The sequence below is a fragment of the Nannospalax galili genome, unplaced genomic scaffold (assembly GCF_000622305.1).
Source record: "Nannospalax galili isolate Female #2095 unplaced genomic scaffold, S.galili_v1.0 scaffold1157, whole genome shotgun sequence".
NCBI classification, from domain to species: Eukaryota; Metazoa; Chordata; class Mammalia; order Rodentia; family Spalacidae; genus Nannospalax; species Nannospalax galili.
In genome coordinates, this window is record NW_008340118.1 from 1041066 (window position 1) to 1061202 (window position 20137).

Below are 20137 nucleotides of genomic sequence, written 5' to 3' on the forward strand. Positions count from 1 at the left end.
CCAGAGTAGGGCCGCACTGATGGAAGCAATCCTGGGGTTTCTGCACAAGTCCCTGCCTCTCCTGTCTGCCTTCCGAGTCCCCTCCTGTCTTTCAACAGCAATTTCTTTCCATCTCCCTCCCTGGCCTCTTCTTCCCACCCCTTTCCTCTCCACCTAACCCCACCTTCACTCTCCTCTCGGAGGGGGGAGGGCCAGGGGGAGGGGAAAGAAAACCCCCAAACCCCAGGCCCTGGGCAGAGATGTCGAAGAAGCGCAAAGCCCTCGAGGGCGGAGGAGGTGGAGGAGAACCCCAGCTCCCAGAGGAGGAACCCACTGCCTGGTTTGGGGGCAGCAGCGAGGAGCCAGGTAGGGGGAGGGGGAGGAGACAGAGGACTGAGCACATGCGGGGAGAGATTTGGAGTGGAGATGCTCTGCAGGAATGCCCCAGCCAGCCTTCAGAGCTCCTTGTAGAAAGACAACTGGGTAGACTTCCCCACAGATGGGATTACGTGTATCTTCAGGAAATTGGGGGTGGGGTGGGGAATGAGCTGATTAGGCCAATGCTGGAGACCCAGATTCCTGTGAACTTGGAGCATGGGAGAGAGGCAGGGTGGTATAGGATGGAGGCAGGAGGAGCCAGGAGGGGCCAAGGATGCTGGCCCTCTCTCCTCCCTGCCTGCCTCCTTGTCCTGTGCACTGTGCACTGGGGTGGAGACCATGTCCTGTGGATGTATGGCTTGTGTTGGTGTCCGAGTGCAGGACCCTGTGTCTGGAGGGAGGGTGCTGGTGATGCCCCTAGTGCCTGTTGCCGGTGGAGGCAGTGGGGAGGGCCCTTGCCTTCCTCCATGCTTCTCCAATCCAGGGATGTTGGAGGTTGCGTCATGAAGAATCTTCATCCCCTGCACTGGCAGGGCCTGGCATCCTCCTGAAGTTGGAGGGTTAGGGTTGAGCAGATGAAGTGATGTGTTTCATTTCAAGGGGAGATGGAGAAGGATAGCAGTTGGGGACTTCTCTGCCTAGAATAGTACCAGAGGAGAGGTAAAGATGGAAAATTTCCTATGGGAACAAAAGTGATACTTGGATATCTGATTTCCACATAAAGGAAAACTAGACAGACACCTTTTATTTCACTTAAAGCATTCTGGATTTGGTTAAAAGGAGGCCCAAATGATATAGTTAAATCTTTTCTGGGCTGTGGGCTAAATACGAGGGGGATGAGGCTGATGGGAAGGTTTTGTTGTTGGCTAAGCTATGGAAAGACAGGAGGTAGGAAGATGCACTGGGGTGATTGGACCCGGTGGGTGGGCAGTAAGAAGAGAGCTGCTCGGCCTGCCTGCTGTCCTTCCTGCAGCCAGCCCTGGCCTTGATGGAGGCAGGCTCCGAAGAGGCAGCGCATCAGCACAGATGACTGGTGCCTCCAAAATGGAGTCCTTGGTTTTTCTCCCTGACGTCACAAGGGACATGGAGCCACAAAGTCCTTCCTGCAGAGAACGTGAAGCTGTGTGTGCACGGTCTGACTGTGTTGCACGCCAAGGCTGGGATGCACCTCTCCCTGTATGGAACATTTCGGTTTTAGTGGCATAGCTGATCCATCCTGCCACCACAAAAGAGATGGTCTCTAAATGGCTGCGTATGTTTGGAAGTTTCATTGCTCAGTTATGACTTTAGAGAACGTCAGAGCTTTGCCTGCATTAATTTTATTGGGGAGGGGGAAGGTGTTTGATAAGAACTTTAGAAACTACAGATTGGCTTATTTGTATGGTTGGTATTTTTCCATCATGCTGTGGGGAATGGTTCCATGTTACCATGAGTGTTGGCAGATTTGTCAACTCTATATGCATTATAGGCTCTGACCTAGGGTCGCCCTATGAAGATATGCCCTCTGACCTAGGGTCGCCCTATGAAGATATGCCCTCTGACCTAGGGTCGCTCTATGAAGATATGCCCTCTGACCTAGGGTCGCCCTATGAAGATATGCCCTCTGACCTAGGGTCGCTCTATGAAGATATGCCCTCTGACCTAGGGTCGCTCTATGAAGATATACACTCTTTTCTTTGGGGACAAGAACAAATGGCATCTGTGCAAACTGACGCCACTGTTATGGTAAATAATAACAATATACGTATTAGACTTCTTTCCTAATTAATGAATACATGACTGCCAGTTCTAAAAAAAGAAATAAGCATTGTGTTATAACAAACATTTATTATCCTTTAGAATAAAACAAAAAAACCTGTGCTATGGGGAGTCACTATTCCCAGTAGCAAATGGTTTGTAAATTTGCCAGTCAGAATGGGCAGCACTATGTACCTCTGTCCATATTATTCAGAAATTACCATAATTTTGAAATAACATTTCATTTTATTTTAGCTTACAAAGATCTAAAGATTTTGCTGTATGCTTTGTATTTGGTAAATCAAGATTTACTTGATGCCTGCAAATATGGAACTCTAGAACACTTTGAGGATGTGACCACTCAACTGCTGTATGATTATGGCCACCTTCGTTTGGGAAGTGGAAATGGTCACAGAGCCATGACACAGACTGTGTGGCAGAAATGCGCCGTGTGTGCAGCTGTATGTGGATGTGAGTGCTCTTTCGATGTGGGAGGAGGGACACCAAGTGGGTACAGGGTCTGAGTGACAGCTGGTGGTGACGTATGACTCCTGCTTGTGGGTAAGAAGGTGGTGTCCCACCACTTGGTCTCCAAGAAGCTGTTGCTGCTGCTTCTTTGCAATCTAAGCCAAACTGATGACCTGTGTGATGGGTGGAGAAGAGGCCTTGGTGACCTTGAACTTCAGAGGGCTTCTTTGAACATTTAGTGACCTGAAAGGCGGCTTGTTCATTTCAACCATGGAAGGTAGAAGATAGCTTGTGTTAAATTATGGCACTGGATACTGAATTTCAGTGGTATTCATTGATTTTTAAAGTCATTTGAGAGCAGCTGCATTTGATGTGAAGTTTGAAACTGCTGATATGCATATAGGCTTCTAGGGAAGAGTGGGATGGGAGTGTGAACAAAACCCCGCTGGTCCTTTGCACATCTTCATCTACCTCCAGTCCATGCTGGGCACGTGTGGTTCCCCATGGCCACCAGCAGGTGTTGGCTCAGCATCTACGGACATCCCGGGTTTAGGCATTGGTAGTAATTCCTCCTTGCGGTTGCTTAGGAGGTAAAGGCAGGATCATAACGGGTCATCCTGCACACACATGGATTCTGCTTTATCCTTGATAAATCCATCTTATTAACTGGGTAAAATGGAGAATGAAGTCCACTACCACAGATTTGTCTGAACATTTATTGAGGTGTTTATTGAAAGTTTTTGACATGTGTGCACATGTGTATGTGTGACTATAGAATCATCTTCAGAGTGTGGTCTTGTAGGTCCAGTAGGCTCCATGCCCTCCGGATGCACAGAAGGACAATGCCTAACTTGCAAAGGATTTATCTACATGATTTAGAGAAATTTGATGTGCAATTGGACAATGCTAATTTTGTTTCTACTTTGTTTTCATGGCTTTGAACTTAGATATAAGAGTAGGTCATCATGTCAATTAACTGTGAAGATCATGGAACAGTTGAAGTTTGCATGCCTAGGATCTGTGATGAATATACTGCATAACTGTATCTTATAAGAACAGACTTCTAATTTTTCTATTTTCTTCATTTGTTTCCTACTAGTTTCTTGCCAAAGCATTACTATTCACTTAGGAACTTGGTTTTAATCACAAGTTAACTCCTTTTAGTCTTCACTGACATACCGAGTCCCATTTGCCCCAGTTACCTCTCAGTCATCAGAAGCCTGTTCTTAGCCCCTGTAAGTTCCCCGAGTTCATCTGCATTTTCTCCCTGCATCCCACCCTGACTACTATATATTGCTTTGTTGTTCTGTCTTAAAGTTCTAGCCCCCAGTTTATTTTGAAGTGACTTATGGGCATGAAATAATCTCAGTTGTCTGGTATTACATCTAATTAATGTCACAAGTGTTTTAAAAGTAGCTTCCATTCCGCACGAGCTCCTTTCTGCATGGCTTAGCTTTCTGGGTTTGTACATCTTGGTATCTAGAGCCAGTTGTGGAGCAGCCCTGGTCAGATGTGAACAGGAGTGGCCTGGGCAGGACCCTGTTGTAGCTTGCATGTCTTGGATTCCTGGAAACGCTATGACACCTTCTGTGGCGCTTATTGATGGCTATTCCATTGTCCCATGAATCAATGGCAGAAATAAGTAACAGTTTTGTATAACTGTGTATCAGAGAGAGTGAGTTTGGTGGTCTTCCCATGTCATTGATGGGTGGTTGGCTTTGGAAGAGTCTAGACCAGGGGTGTGGAAAGTAGAATTACTTTTACAATTTCTAAATCTAGTTAAAAGTAACAGTGACAGTGTTGATTTTTAACTGACCTACATGTATTGATTTGGTCTCCTAACAGCTGGGCTTACCTTTTCAACAGATTAATGTTTTTTAATGGAATTAATAACATTGACAACTTTTTATGTCTTATGATAAACATCTCTTTTTTAATAACATATAGAAGTGTCATACAATCATTGGTAATAAACACAGGCATGGTCCTTGGAAGAAGGAATCAATGTTAAAGAAAAAAAAAGCACACAGGCACATATCCTACGCAGATGACAGAGTTAGTCCAGGTGTTTTTAGCTCTCATGACAGTTTCCTTTGGCTACATGTCATGAAGGAGGCTGTCATCAGAAGGGCCAAGGCAGGTGGAGGAGAGAAGTGAGTTTAGGGGAGAACAGGAAGGTCGAGCAGAACAGAGACTGAGTCCTCACTCTTGAACACGCCCATCTTCATCCCCTCAGCTTTGCTTTCGAGCCGCAAAGGAAATTATTTCCATCTAAAGGACGAGTGGCGGCCTTCCGTGACATTGCTTCATCTGCGAAGCGGGGCTCCAATTGGCTGACTTTGAGGGTCAGATTTTGATGACGTTGTCTGTGATTCTGTGAAGACCGGATGAACCACAACTGCCCTCCAGTGTAAATGGTAACTTACAGGAGAAGCCAGTGAAGGTCCTCTCTGAACATGAGAGGTGAACAGAAGAAACACTTACAGACCAGATGGTCTAAAAGGCCAGTTGCTGGGAAGATAGTTTCTTTCTGGGAGAAGCAGAGGTCTGCGCATCCCAGAGCTGTTGGAGAGGTCATGTTTTGACTTACAGTTGACCCTCTTCACACTTGCAAGAGCAATGAAGCCCAAGTTTAAGTTCCTCAGCACTCTCCTGACACAGTTGCCCCTCCCCTCCAGGGCAGAACAGAACTGCCAACAGAGGAGAAAGTTATGTAAGGACAAAGCCACCCCCCATCCCTTCTGTGGCCAGACTGAATAGTCCAAAGGGAACCTTTGCTTCTCAGGATAGCAGGAGTTAGCTGGAAGGCACTTTCTTTTTTTTCTTTTTTTTTTTTTTTTGGTCTTTGGAAACAGGTCTCCCTGTAGCCCCAGCTGGCCTGGAACTCGCTATGTAGACCAGGCTGGCCTTGAACTCACAGACGTCCACCTGTTTCTGCCTCCCAAGTGCTGGGATTAAAGACGTGCACCACCATACCTGGCTTGGAGGAAAACTTTTTAATTAAAAAAATTTTGTTATTTTAAATTTATGTGTGTGACTGTACTGTCTGCATGTATGTAAGTGCACCTGTGTTGTACAATGCCCACTGAGGTCAGGAGAGGGTGTTGGATCCCCTGGAACTGGAGTTATGGACAGTTGTTAGGCACCATGTGGGCACTAGGATTTGAACCCAAGAGCATTCAGTGCTTTTAACTGCTGAACCATATCTCCAGCCTCTGGAGGAATGCTTTGAATAAAAGAACTCTTCAATCATTAAAAAACACATACCAAAAAATTTTAAAAAGATCCAGTTATGCACTCTTTGAATTTCTCTTTTCTTTTCTTTTTTTCTCTTAATCTATTCTTAAAAATTCTATGTGTGAGTGCTATGCCTGCATGTGTGACAGTGCACCTGTGTCGTGCAATGCCTGCAGAGGACACAAGAGGGTGTCGGATCACCTGGAACTGGAGTTATGAACGGTTAGCTACCAGGTGGGCGCTGGGATTCGAACCTGGGTCCTCTGCAAGAGCAGCCAGTGCTCTTAACCACAGGGCCGTCTCTCCAGCCCTGACTTTCTCTTTTCTTGGTGAAAATAAGGCAGCAGTCACTGCCCCATACCGCAATGTTATATATTTTATATGTCATATATGACATACAAGATGGTCAACTATCACACACAAAAGGACAGCAAAGATGTGGGATATAACCTCCTCCAATACCACTCGCCTTGTCCTAAGGTCAACCATGTTGCTGGGGCTTCTGTAGCTGAAGGAAGTACTCTGTGCTATAGAGATCTGTGTATGTGATGTATCAGTTAAACACAGGCATCTTTTCCTGAGTCTCCTTTACCCTGCTTTATTTACCTACGTGTATTTTGGAAATTTATCAGAATACGCAGATCCACTTTACTGTTAAATTTTTATTTGTATAGTATTCCATGGTACAGCATACCACAACTGATTTAATTAAGCCGTTATTGAATAATACACACGATAATAGTGCTTTGCTTTAATAAATAATGTAATAAGCAAGCGGAGAATACCAATCAAGCAGTGGTATAAATTGATATGTTTTTAGAGTACTAGATATAGAAGTTGGGTCTAAGACACAAGTGTTTAAACTCCTTCAAAGGCTAGTTTGCTCACAGGCCCCATTTTCTGCCCCACCTGTGATATCAAACTTGGGGTAGAGGGAAACTATAGGCTCTTTCCTCAAAACAGTAGATACATTATTCAAAATACAGACAGTCCCAGCTGAGAAGACCCACAAAGGAGTTTACCTTCTCTCTGGTTAAAGTAGATACTGGGGTCACCACTGTAGTGGCAAATCTCCATGGTCATCTGGATTGGATTGAAAAGAGCCTGGGAGATTAGCAAAGCAAGCTTTTGGGTGAGTCTGTGAGTGCATTTTCAGAGACTAGATTGGAGCAAGGAGGGATCCACCCTGCATGTGGGTGGTGCTGTCCCATGGCCTAGACAGAATAAGAGGCGAATTGGAGAGAGCACACTAGCCAGACCATGTTCTCTCTGCTTCTCAAACACCGTAATGTGAACTCTGAGGCTCCTTCCCATGAACTGAAACTCTGAAGCCACAAGCAAAATCAATCCTTTTCCTTTGACATTGTTTTCTAATATATCTAAGATATTTTGTCACAGTGACAACAGAATCGGCTAATACACAGTGTTGTGTTTGCCAGGATCTGTGATGAATTTGTGGTTTTGCTTAGGACAAACATGGAGGGTGTTTAAATAATGATGGAGAATGAGCTGTGTTATTAAAATGTATATTTGGGCTAACAAGATGGCTCAGAGGGTAAAGGTGACCATGTCAAGTGACAACCTGAGGTCAATTCTCAGGACCCACATCACAGAACGAACTGATTCCCCCAAGCTGTCTGTTGACCTGCACACATGCTGTGGGATATGCACATGTACACACACACACACATACACATTAATAAATACAAGGTGATTAAAAATTAAAATATGTATTTTAAAATAGAAATACTAATACTATTTCTGGGGAGACCCATGAAATTTTAGTAAAACTCTCACTCTTGGACTCTGGTATAACTACAGCGAAGAATTCAGGTTTTCTAATTTTTAAAGTACATTTTATATGTTTAGAAGCTTTGCCTTTCATCAATCAGAATGTAAACTCTCAAAAGGAAAAGGCATTAGCTGATGTGTTCCTGTCTGCCTTCCCTGTCTGTCTACTATTTTATGGTGTCATGGCACAACAGGGGACACGCACTGCTTCTTTGCTGAAGTGAAACAAGTCATTAAGTGTCCGATTTGATGGAAACCATGAAAAGATCCTGTAGATGGTTATAGGCGAGAGGGAGCAGTTACATTGAGCTGCGAGAGTTTTCCATTCATGAAAGAAGATTTTAATCTGAGATTAATACACACGCACAAACGATTAAAACACAGTACCACACGTTATTACAGTACAGCATTTCCTATTTGTAAAAGTCTGCCCTTATGACTGAATTTTCAGGCATGAAAGCCTCGTATAGATGGGTCAGAGGCAAAATATTTTCCCTTCCCATTCTGCCTCACCAGCTGATAACAAAGCCCAGGTATTTCTTGGGCACTGATGGGAGCCCAACCCTAAGGAGCCTGTGTGGAAGAACCTTTCAGCCCCACGTCGGTTACAGTTGACCTCAGCCGTGTCCTCCCTTTCTTTCAGACGTACTTAAAAGTCAGCTCCACACTCTTCAGAAAGCCTCCTTCTGGCGTCAGTAAATTTTGGAGACCTCTTTGTGTATGTGCCACAGGCTTGACATCCGAACTGACTGTGGGGTAAACGTTATCCTGGTGGAAAACTCAACCCTACATCTTCCTAAAGCAAGGCCTTGTACTGTGTGACCTCAGACAGAACACTTAACACTGTTGTAACACTGCTACCCAATGTGAGCACATGTTCAAATCTCCCCACCAACAGTGTGATGGTTAATACTGTCAACGTGACAGGATCTAGAATGACTTAGGAGACAAACCACTCAGCATGTCTATTAGTGAGTGTCTAGATTAGGTTAATTGAGATGGAAAGACCCACCTCAACTGTGGGTGACCCTATTCCATGAACTGGGGTCCTTGAACAAGGGTCCTTGAACAATGGGAGCCAAGCAGTGCATTCATCCCTCTTCTGCTTCCTGAGTGGGGATGCGTGGTGGTGACCAGCCAGCTGTCTTCTCCTGCACCACGCCTTCCCTCTCTTCCATTATGGCTGCTCTATCATGAGGGACTGATTCCCTTGGACTGTAAACCAGACTAAACCCTCCTCCCTTAAGGGTCTTCTTGTCAGGAATTTGGTCACAGCATAGAAGAAGGTAATGAGTACAGAAAATGGTACTGAGTGTGGGGCCTAACTATGTGTTGTCCTAGAGAAGGGAGTCAAGTTTCTCTCTTTTTTTAAATTTGCTTTTATTTTATGTGTATGTGTTTTGCCTGCAAGTATGCAAGCACACCCCTGTGTGCAATGCCCAGAAGGGGGTGTCAGATCCCCTGGAACTAGGGTTATAGGTAGTGGTTAGCTGTCATGTGGGTGCTGGGAACTGAACCCAGGTCCACTGTGTGAGCAGCCAGTGCTCTTAACCGCTGAGCCATCTCTCCCATCCCGTGAGGTTTGTCTCTGACATCACAGATGCTTTGTCCTTTGAGCTCTCCTTGTCCACTGTAGATCTGAACACTGAGCAGTAGCCATGCCATGTGGGCTGAATGCCACTCTGCCTTGAAGTTTCCTCTGCCAAACATACTGCCCAGTACTTTTAAATCCAGCTCCACTCAGGTTCTCAGGATAGACAGGTGTGGCTGAGCTCTTTGCCAGAACATAACCTGGGTGTCTTCTAGCCCAGTTTCTGTTAGAGTTCTCGTTCCTCTCCGAAACCTCATGAATGTGGCTGGCCTCCACAGGCCTCACGTCTCTTGACCTGCTGCCATTCCAGACTCATCAGAATATCCCATTAAGCTGATAATTTTGAAGCAAAAATGCTTTAGTTTTGTTAAGAAATCATGTTATCGAAGAAAGACATTATTGCCCAATTATCAAAGAAGATGAAGAAAAAAAAATCCTTTGAGGCAAGACCTTGTTACTATATTTACAAACCAAAAATCTGCTGTCCAGCCAGGCATGATCTTCTGGGATATTCCTATGAAAGTTCTGTCTTTGGGGCTGAGAATGACTCTGTTTGATCCCCAGCAGTCACATAAAAAGCCTGGAGTGGTGGCAAATCCCATTATTGCAGAGGCAGAGATGGGTGAGGCCCGGTGGGTCGCGTGCCAGCCAGTTTAGCCTGCTCCACAGGCCCTATGCTAGAGAGCTACCCTGCCTCACAAAGCTAAGTGACAGCACCCCAGGGATAGCACCACGTGCTGACCTCCGGCCTTGGTACACATGCGCACTCCTCACGTCCAGTTCGGCAGGGCTGGCCTTGGGCTCTTCCTGAAGCATCCCCGACGTTATTGGGCAGGAGGGACTGAGCCTTCACAATGTTTGCTTGAAGAGAAATCTAATCTTTCATTAATACAGTGCAGTCCTTAGTCCAGGTCAGCAGCTTTAGTCAAAACTTTTTAGTCTTCCACTCACACGACGAGCTCAGGAATCCTCAGGCACCTTCGCTCCGGAGCGTTAGAATAGGTCTCAGTGTTTTCAAATTATGGGTAGCAGCCTCTTGTGGGTCATAAGGTCAATGTACCCCAACTGTACTTTCAAAAACTGAATGAAGTGAGGAAGAAGAGGGAGGGGGAGGGTTAGCGGATAGAAGGGGTTTGTGTGATGAGGAGGAACGAGGGGGCAGCGGGGTTGCTCCCCACTTCCTGTGTGCTTTGGTTCTATCGTCAAATACTTTTTATAGTAACTTGAAAAAGTAATAACCTCCTGACTTGACAGCTGCTGTGTCAGGCAGCCTCATGGTACATGTCAGCGTGTTTAAAGTTAAACCTGAGTTCCTAGAACGGTGGTCTAGAAATTTTCTAGATATTCTGGTCATGGTGGAGAGACAGCCGTGGCGGAATTGTGATGAATAAATGATAAGTAAATCGAAGCAAATCTCGTTGGGTTAAGGATTGTCCTTTGAAGCACTGTAAGGCCCCCTGAAGCCTGGTCCTCCGAACGGGTGTGTGGACGCCAGCCTCTGGTGCCTGCCGTCGACAGTGTCTCTCTTGTCTGAACCTGGGGCGGCCAGCTTCACTGGAGACACAGCAGAGCACAGCCGGTTCTCCATTCCCTCACTCCTCCTGTGAGAAGCACCAGAGTAGATGTCCTATAGATGATTGAAAATGCTTTATTATTATTTTTATTTTATGTGGATGAGTATTACCTGCATGTAAATGTGCTTGTGTTGTGCAGTACTCAGGTCAGATGAGGGTGCTAGAACCCTTGTAACTAGAGTTATGGATGATTGTTAGCCACCATGTAAGTGCTGGGAATTGAACCCGGGTCCTCTGCCAGAGCAGCCAGTGCTCTTCCACTGAGCCGTCTCTTCAGCCCCCTAGATACTTTTTTTTAATGATGTAAAGACTGGGACACACATGGTGGGGTGGAATGCGGAAGATGAAGATGGGTGATACCAAGGGTGCAGGAACATGTGGGTGTCCTGTCTAGGCAGAGAAAGCACAGTCCCCTTCCAGGTGGCAGATGGTAGTCCCCCAGGAATTAGAATTCCTGCTCCCCAGTGCGTGGAACAGAATGGTCTCTACTTCCTCCAGAGGGAAGGGCACACTCCTTTTTACACCAATTTTATACTCTTGAAAACTTTTCACATCTAATTTGCAATCTTTATTCCAGCGTGCTTGGGGAATAATTATGCTTTTTTTTTTCCTTTGAGTGAAAGTCTTTGGGGCTTGCAGAGCGTAGCTTTTCTTCTCACCCCCTCACGTCCCAGGAGTCTGGGCTGCAGCTTCTGTCACTTCTGCCCTGATTGCTGCCCTACCAGGTGCCACTTCTTATGTGGCTCAGTCTCTTTAAACTAAACTGGAACACATGGAGCGGTAGTACAGTTCTTTAGTTTTTTTTTTTTAATTTGAGAGTGAAATCTGACTAGCTTAGAAGTAGAGGATGCTAATGAAATAAATAAATAAAAACTGTGGCTGCCTGCATGCCAATTTGCAAAAATTAATTTCAAATTGTCTGTGGAAATGCCTACATGGCCATGGTTGTCTGCACTGTTTCAATTTCCAGGGCCGATAATTCTACTTTTTCAGTTCTCTTTTATTTATTCATTTTAAAATATTTTTATTTATCAATTTATTTTCTAAAATGATGTGTCTGTGTGTGTGTCTGTGCATGTACATGCAGTGTCCATGGAGGTCAGAAGAGGGTGTCAGATTCCCTGGAGCTGGAGTTACAGGTTATTTGAGCTGCCTAATATGGGTGTTAGGAACCAAACTCAGGTCCTCTGTAAGAGTAGTATGTGCTTTTAATTGCTGAGTCATCTCTCCATCATCCTCTTCTCTGAAGCAGGGGCTGGAGAGATGGCTCAGCGGTTAAGAGCACTGGCTGCTCTTGCAGAGGACCCGGGTTTGGTTCCCAGCAACAAATGGCAGCTAACAACTGTCTGCAACTCCAGTTCTAGGGGATCTGATGCCTCTCCTGACCTCCACAGGCACTGCACAACATGGGTGCACTTATAGACATGTAGACAATACATTCATACAAATAAAGGTAATAAATAAAATATTTTAAAATGAGGAGTTACCGTTGTTTTATCCCTTCTGTTCTCATCTTCAGTAATACATATGTACACACACATATGTACACACACATATATGTATAAGTAAAACTTTGTTCTTAATTGGAAAAACACCACAGACAATCTGGGTCTGAGTTTGGATGAGGGGAGACAGAAAAGAAAATGAAGACTTCATTGCCACTCAATCTCAGGGTCTCACAGTGGGGGATGGGTAAGGCTTTATTTTCCAAGTCCTTAGGAATTTTCAGTCTTTATAGTAAGAAGAATTTGTTGTATGATGGGACTGGAGAGATGGTTCAATGATTAAGAACACTAGCTGCTCTTGCAGAGGACCCAAGTTTGGTTCCCTGCACCCACATAGTGGCTAACAACTGTCCATAAATAACTGTAGCTACAGGGGATCTGATGCCCTCTTCTGGCTTCCATGGCCATTGCACATACATGGTACACACACACACACACACACACACACACACACACGTGCAGGCAAAACACTCATACACATAAAATAAAAACAAATCTTTAAAAAGAATGTGTTGTTGTGTTATATGAGCCAATAAATGAACAGTTTTATGGATTTGTCCAAAGCCATATAGAAAGACGTTTCTAGAAGGGACTTCCCATTCCTCCTGGGCTTGGATGCTTTGGGGCAAGGCTAGCCTTGAACTTCCAGCTTGAAGTGCTCAGGAGTCACAAGGTGCTACTCCTTGTGTCCAAGTATCTTGGATTTAGCAGTTGGAACCCAGTTCTGTGCTGTTTTAAACTTTATTGTCAGGGGCTTTGATCTTCACAGCAGGAAGGCTCCAGAGAATTCCTTGCTGGTGATCAGATTACGAACAGCTCCGGCCCGGGATGAAGCTGTGGTCAGTGCATTTCTCATCACTTTTAATTTTATTCATCTGTGTTTGAATGGAAACTCAATACAACCCAAACCAAAAAATATGAAAAGGTTTATGTCTCCTACATCATTCAGTAATATTTAAAAATTTCTCCATATAGGGATTTCCCATTTCCTCAAAGTCTGCCTGTACGCATATTTGTCTCCTTTTAAAGTTGTCCTTAATGAATGGAGAAACTTCTTAAGTCTTTTCTGTTTGTTTATTTATTTATTTAATTTGTGTGTGTGTGTGTGTGTGGTGTGTGTGTGGTATGTGGTGTGTGTGTGTGTGTGGTATGTGTGTGTGTGGTGCGTGTGCTGTGTGTGATGTGTGTGGTATGTGTGGTGTGTGTGTGTGGTGCGTGTGCTGTGTGTGATATGTGTGTGGTGTGTGTGGTGTGTGTGGTGTGTGTGGTATGTGTGTGGTGTGTGTGATGTGTGTGGTGTGTGTGTGTGTGTGGTATGTGTGTGGTATGTGTGGTGTGGGGTATGTGTGTATGGTATGTGTGGTGTGTGTGTGTGGTGTGTGTGGTGTGTGTGTGAGTGTATGTGGTGTGTGTATGTGTGTGTGGTGTGTATGTGTGTGGTGGTGTGTGGTGTGTGTGTGTGGTGTGTGTGGTGTGTGTGTGGTGTGTGTGGTGTGTGTGGTGTGGGGTGTGTGTGTATGTGTGTGGTATGTGGTATGTGTGGTGTGTGTGGTGTGTGTGGTGTGTGTGGTGTGTGTGGTATGTGGTGTGTGTGTGGTGCATCCAAGAGTGAGTTGTAGCATATGGAGAACAACTTGTAGGAATTGGTTTTCTTGTTCTACTGTTCTATCATGTGGATCCCAGGGATTGAACTGAGGTCATCAGGCTTGGCTGCAAGCTCTCTCACTCCTGAGCCATCTTGTTAGCCCTTCCAAATCTTTTAAGCAGTAGATTTTTCTATATATGGAAATGTTATGAATATCTTTAATAAACATTTTGAAACAATTTCAAACTTGCAGAAAGGAAGCATGTGCAATTTCTCACCTGAGCCAGCACCTGAATATTCAGGATACACTTCCTATACAGCAACACAACTACACAAATCAGGGAGAGCCAGAGGGACAGACACAGCAGAGATATCACTTCGTGCCATTTCTTAATAATTTTATCCCCAGTTCTCTTCTCTGACCAGGAGAAAGCTGGCCATAGCTCCTTCCCAGTCCCGATCACTGTTCTGTGCGCCCCGGCTTCCCTAAGTGCTGCTTTTCCCTTATGCAGGGTGGACACTCTCTGCCTTCTCCAGTCCCTCAGCAAATGCTGACTCGCACTCAGCACCCTACTGCCTTCCTCTGTCGTTTATACTCATTTTTTTAGACAATTGTTCTCAAGTTCCCACGGTAGTCAACGTAATTTGCATATTGGTCATTTTACTTTCCTTTTCTAAATATCGCGTCTCGTCTCTCTCGTCCTATTGCATCTCTCAATGCTTCTAGAATGTCATCAGATAGTAACAGCCACAATGATTCTATGACAGCGTTGCTCCGTTTTTCCATGTGGCACAGTGGTGGCTTTTGGGTAGAGACAGGTCACCTCCAGGTGATGTGAGGGCACTTTCTAGCTCTCGGTGTGGTCTGCGAGGCCCTGAACCACTCAACCCCTGCCCCCTCCAGCCCACCCTCAGGCCTTTCATGAATGGTTGTCTTTTTAATCAAGAGTAGATGTTGGAGATGGAATTTTAATCAAGTGGCTTTCCAGCGCCTGTGGGTAGACTGTAGGACATTTCACTTTGATCTGCTAATCATCTTCTAAGTACCTGGGTTGGACACTCAGAGCCTTCTCCATGTCACTGGGTCACTGGGTTGGGATTTAAGAACTCTGTGATGGGACGCATTCCTCCCCTCTCCCTGTGAACGTCTCGTCATGTGACACAGAGCCTAGCATGGCTGATTCTGCTCCTTGCTTATTGAAGAATAAGATTCTCTGATATCTTCTTAAGCCTTGTTCTAGAAACCTGTTTTAGGTGGGGAGGCTCGCCTGTGAGGTGGGGAGGCTCTCCTGCTCTGAGGCAGCCTGCTCTGCTTATCAGGGAAGGTGGTGCCACCCATCACAGACCAGAGGGCTTGGATGGGATACTTACAAAATGCAGTCAATGCCTCTGGCCTGGTTAGGCCTGGCTTGCATAGGCACACACTGCGCATCCCACCCAGCACCCTGCTGACCACCTACCTGTCCTGAGTCCCCTCTGCCTGTTTCCCAGATGGGGTCCTTGCCCTCCTAGGGTAGAACTATCACATTGGACCTGAGCTCCACCTCAACCTTCCCGTCCCATTCCCTGTCATTCCGGGGTGATAATGGGTGGGTACCTTCTGCTCACTTTCCTCTGGAAGTCTCTCCCAATCTCTTCATTGCTTAGCACATGACAGAATTTTCGGATTGTATTCAGTACTTACATATGCTTTGCCTCTCTGAGGAAACAGCTGGGTGTAATGCTGGAGGACACCATTATGAGGCCAGGGAGGAGTCTGTGTACAGAAACAGGGGCCTGCCCATTCTCACAACACAGGAATCCCCTCTCCTGTGCCCGACACATGAGAGCTGGTGAGATCTGAGAAGACAAGCTGGGCCATCAGTGGCCGGTCTCTCAGCAGCACAGAGGTGAGGTCCAAGAATCTAAAGGCAAGTCTGTGCCATCAGGGACGGTGCCTGAGACCGCAGTCCTCTCTTACCATCCTCAGGACAGTGCTTTCTGCATTTAAATTCCTGCCCTTGCCTCATATGCATTTATAAAATACTTTTTAACTTTCAGAGAATAAGGTTAATACCAATGCTTTTCAGAATCTCCAATGGCTGAATATTTTCTGTTAGTTTACCCGTTTGTTTAAAGTGGGTCTTCCTTCTCCCCAAGTTTTCAGCTTGCGAGGCAGGCCCAGGGGTGAGAATTGGAGCCCAGGGCCTCTCTGGGATCAGCAGGGCCCTCAGGGCGTGGCACGTGCTTTGTACCTCTTGCAATGGTGGCTCCAGTTCTCACTGGTTTTCAGAAGCTCAGCAGTCACATTCTTGTCTCCGATTTGGGGCGGCCACCCAGGTGCTCCCCTTGGCCCTGTCTCACCTGTTGCTGTCCCGCACTCCCGTTTGTCTTTGCGCGTTTACTGTCTTCTTCTCTTGTCTCTGTTCTGTGCATTCTTGTAAACTGCCTGGAGTCTCTTCTGTTGTAAAGTCAGAGTACAGAAATGACCTCAGAGGAAGGAAGGAAGGCATTATTCTCTAGGCAAGTGGTCCATCCCATCACTCAGTCTGTGTACCTGTTGTCTACATCCAAGGCCCAGAGTAACAGCCACAGAGGCAGGAACCGTCTTCTTCTCTTGTCTCTGTTCTGTGCATTTTTGTAAACTGCCTGGAGTCTCTTCTGTCGTAAAGTCAGAGTACAGAAATGACCTCAGAGGAAGGAAGGAAGGCATTATTCTCTAGGCAAGTGGTCCATCCCATCACTCAGTCTGTGTACCTGTTGTCTACATCCAAGGCCCAGAGTAACAGCCACAGAGGCAGGAACACTCAGCAGATCACAGTGAGAAGCAGGGCGGGGGTGAGGGTGACATGTAGAGGTGACAGCGACCCCCAAAGTTACACCCCTAGATCTAAAGCTCCTTTGGGAAGCATGTAGGAGACCCAGGTTGGGGCCAGCCCCTTGTGAGAACGGCCTGCAGTGACCCTATTCCCTTAGGCCTTCACGGTGCCGGCGTGGAACTCCCACAACCCGCAATCCCTCTCTCCGGTTGGCTTACTGTCTTAGATCTCCTGGAAGTCAAGCCCTGTCTTTGTAGTCCCGTGGTCTGATGAAGGAAGTTGTGTATGGAGGTGCTCATGATGCGTCCAGATGGCTACAAACATTCACAGTCCATTTGTCTAGTGGAACGTAGCGGGATTCACGATGTGTACTTGGCAACACATACTTTGTTCACTGAATAGCTTATGTAGTTGTGACGAAAACCCCTGGAAGGAACACAGCCATTGTGGCCTCCCCTTCAGAATCTCCATGTGATTCACCTGCTGGTATCCTGGAGCCTGCCTTAGGGCTCTCTGCTGCAACCACGCAGCTCTGGCGCCCTGTCCAGAGGCAGACAGAATCGTCTCTGCCGCTGTTGACATCTGGCCACGTTTCCAGATGCTTCCAGTTGCAAATACAAGGCCAAAGCCACCAATACGTTCTATTGCCCAAGCAACGTAAATGACACAGAAGTATACAGAGGAGGACCCTGGAGCGGGTGCTGGGCAGCAGTCAGATGTTAGTGTCTGGACTGGAATGTCGCTCAGCCCTTGCTGATGGCACTGGGGCTCTTCCTTTCATAGCCTTCTTCGGCTGCATAGCTTAACTCACAGCCCTGCTTCACACCTGCTCCAGGCTTGCTCTCTCACTCCTGAAAGCACAAGTTGGCCTTGTGTCCTCTCAGAGCGGCTTCTGCTGGACTCTGCACCAGGAAGCGGCCACACATCACCATGCTGCCCACCCGGCTCGGGGTGGGGGACGGATGCGTTTCTTGCACAGTGGTGTGGGTTCTGCCTCCTCTTTCTCCCCTGGCTCCTCACAACTTTCTCATTGTTACTCTCTTAATTTAGAACCTCATCTCCCCCTTGGAAGACACTGGTTTTCTCATGTGGTTTCATATGCTTTTTATAAATCTCTACACCGATTTTACAGAACAGAACAGCCCAACTGTACCGGCTTGAACGTGAACATGATTAGCCTTTGGGGTTGTTTGGCAAAGCTGCCTATCATTTGCAGCCCCTTCTGTCATTACCCTGACCTCTGACCCAACTGTCCACTTGAGGCCTCTTTGTCCTGACCCTTCCTTTCTCTGTTCTCTGTTCTCCGGTGACTCAGTGTTTTGTCTTCCTCTAGTAAAGCTGCTTGTGCTTTCTCTGTAAAGTGATTTTTCTCAAGCAGTTTCCACTGTCTTTTGTGTTCCACTGAACAGACGTTTCTTATCACATGGGTTGATCCTGTGCCTAGGATACAGCAAATGTGTGATACTTGAGTGTTCTTTTACTGCCGGTGAGTTACGTTTATATACGATCTGGCACTGCTTCATTGATTGGACCAGGTCCGATAATGCTTGGCAGCCCTTGGGCCTAGTGATAGGGTTGGAGATGATGGTGGTGATGGTGGTGTTTATGGTAAAGGTGGTTACAGTGATGGTAATGTTGGTGATGATGGTGACAGTGATGGGAATGATGACGTGGTGGCGGTGTTGATGATTGATGGTGATGATGATGATAGTGGTGGTAATAATGGTGATGATGATGGGGCTGGAGAGATGACTCAGCGGTTAAGAGCACTGACTGCTCTTGCAGAGGATCCAGGTTTGATTCCCAGCACCCACATGGTGACTACAAACCGTCCTTAACTCCAGTTCCAGGGGAATCCAAAGCCCTCTTCTGACCTCTGCAGCATTGCACGACACAGGTGCGCTCACGTACATGCAGGCGATACACTCGTACACACAAAATAAAAAGAATAAATGAAATGTTAGAAAAATAATGGTGATGATGGTGGCATTGATGATGATGGTGATGATGATGGGGTTGGGACTGATGGAGAGACAGGAGAGAGAGACAAAGACACAGAGATCTACAGCTGGTTCTATGATCACTATCAGCATCACTCAAATGGAACTGTTTAGGCAATTTTTGAAGTTATCATTTCAGTTATTATGCTCAGATTTCACCTTTACCTTTTGAAAACAGTACAAAATTAAGGAGAAAGAGAGAGCAGGGAGACAGCGAGACAGAGAGAAAAAAGAGAGAGAGAGAGAGACAGCGAGCATTGGTCGTGACCTTTGCTCCCACCAGATGAGCAGGTGAGCGTCTGTTACTGAGTTCCCTTCTAGTTTGCAGGGTTCCTGGTGCTAAGTCACAGATGCTTGACTTGGACAGGGAACGTGGCTTGTTTGGGGGAAACATGGTGGTGTTTCTTCAAGGTTGATGATAAAGACATAGGTTGAATCCTACAGAGAGGCTTCTAGAGAGAGTCAAGAATTTCTTGTCCACAAATCAAGAAAAGAATGTGGAGCTGACTGAGCGTGGCCTGTGTGTCTGTGGGTTTTAGTGCAGCAGTAGATTTTAGATTTGCTGTTGTGGCTAGGCCCTTCAGACAGGGACCAAGTCGCCTTGCCATTGGGGTCCTTGACCTTGATGACTCTTCTCCTATCTAACCTTGACCGTTGTGGCTCATGGCTGGAAAGCCACAGCTCAACCTCAGCGCCTACCCTCAGAGGTCGGCAGATGAAGTGCCTGTATCTCACGCTGCATGAGGGTACTGTGATAGGGGCCCTGGCTGTGGCTGCCAGAGGGGATGCCATGCTGCCCAGGTGGCCAAGGGGCTGGGGCCTCCAGGGGGTCCAGGGGAAGTAGGCACTGTGAGAAGAGGGATGCCAGGAGTGGGGGACGCCCCGGGAAGGCTTTTCTGCAGTCTGCCAGGCTTGAGGGTGCTCACTGCTCTTCCTACCTTGCACCAGTCAGGTGACTCTGGTCCGAACTCTCCTCTTGGGACCTTTCTCTTTATGGACAAAAAGAATTGTTTTAATTTTGTGCATGTCAGGGAGTGACGATGAGATGGTGAGTCACAGGCCAGAGGTTGATGCTGGGGGTCTTCCTGTCACACTTCATCTTATTTTTTGAGACAGGGTCTCTCACTGAACCCAGAGCTTGCAGACTGGCTAGACTAGCTGGCCAGCGAGCCCAGGGATCTGCCTGTTTCTACCTCCCCTGTGCTGGATTTAGAGATGTGCTGCCGTGCCCACCTTGTTACTGGGCGCTGGGGATTGAACACAGGTTTTCATACCTGCATGGCAAGCACTTTATCCACTGAACTGTCTCGCTAGCCCTCAATTTATCTCTTTTCAAGTACACGCTTGATACTTTTCTGTAAAACTTTCTCTACAGTCCTCTAGGGGTAGATTTTGCCCCTTCCATTTCTGATGAGTAAAGTGTGAGTAAAAGATGTTAAGTACTCTGAAAGTGTACGGCCAGCAGGGAGTTGAGATGAGATTTGAATCTGGGGC

The 20137-nt window shown here is 46.5% G+C and overlaps 1 protein-coding gene across 2 annotated transcripts in view; it reads left to right on the forward strand.

Annotated features, from left to right (window-relative positions):
* Positions 1-20137, forward strand: part of Pde10a (phosphodiesterase 10A) — a 517525-nt gene that overhangs the window by 1606 nt on the left and 495782 nt on the right. Inside the window, exon 1 of one of the 2 annotated variants that reach the window (XM_008835118.3) lies at positions 21-345. The exons of the other annotated variant lie outside the window; for it this stretch is intronic. Coding sequence (XP_008833340.1) covers positions 240-345 — 106 coding nt within the window. The 5' untranslated portion in view covers positions 21-239. Of the gene's footprint in view, positions 1-20; positions 346-20137 lie in introns of those variants that run through there. 2 annotated transcript variants of the gene reach the window in all.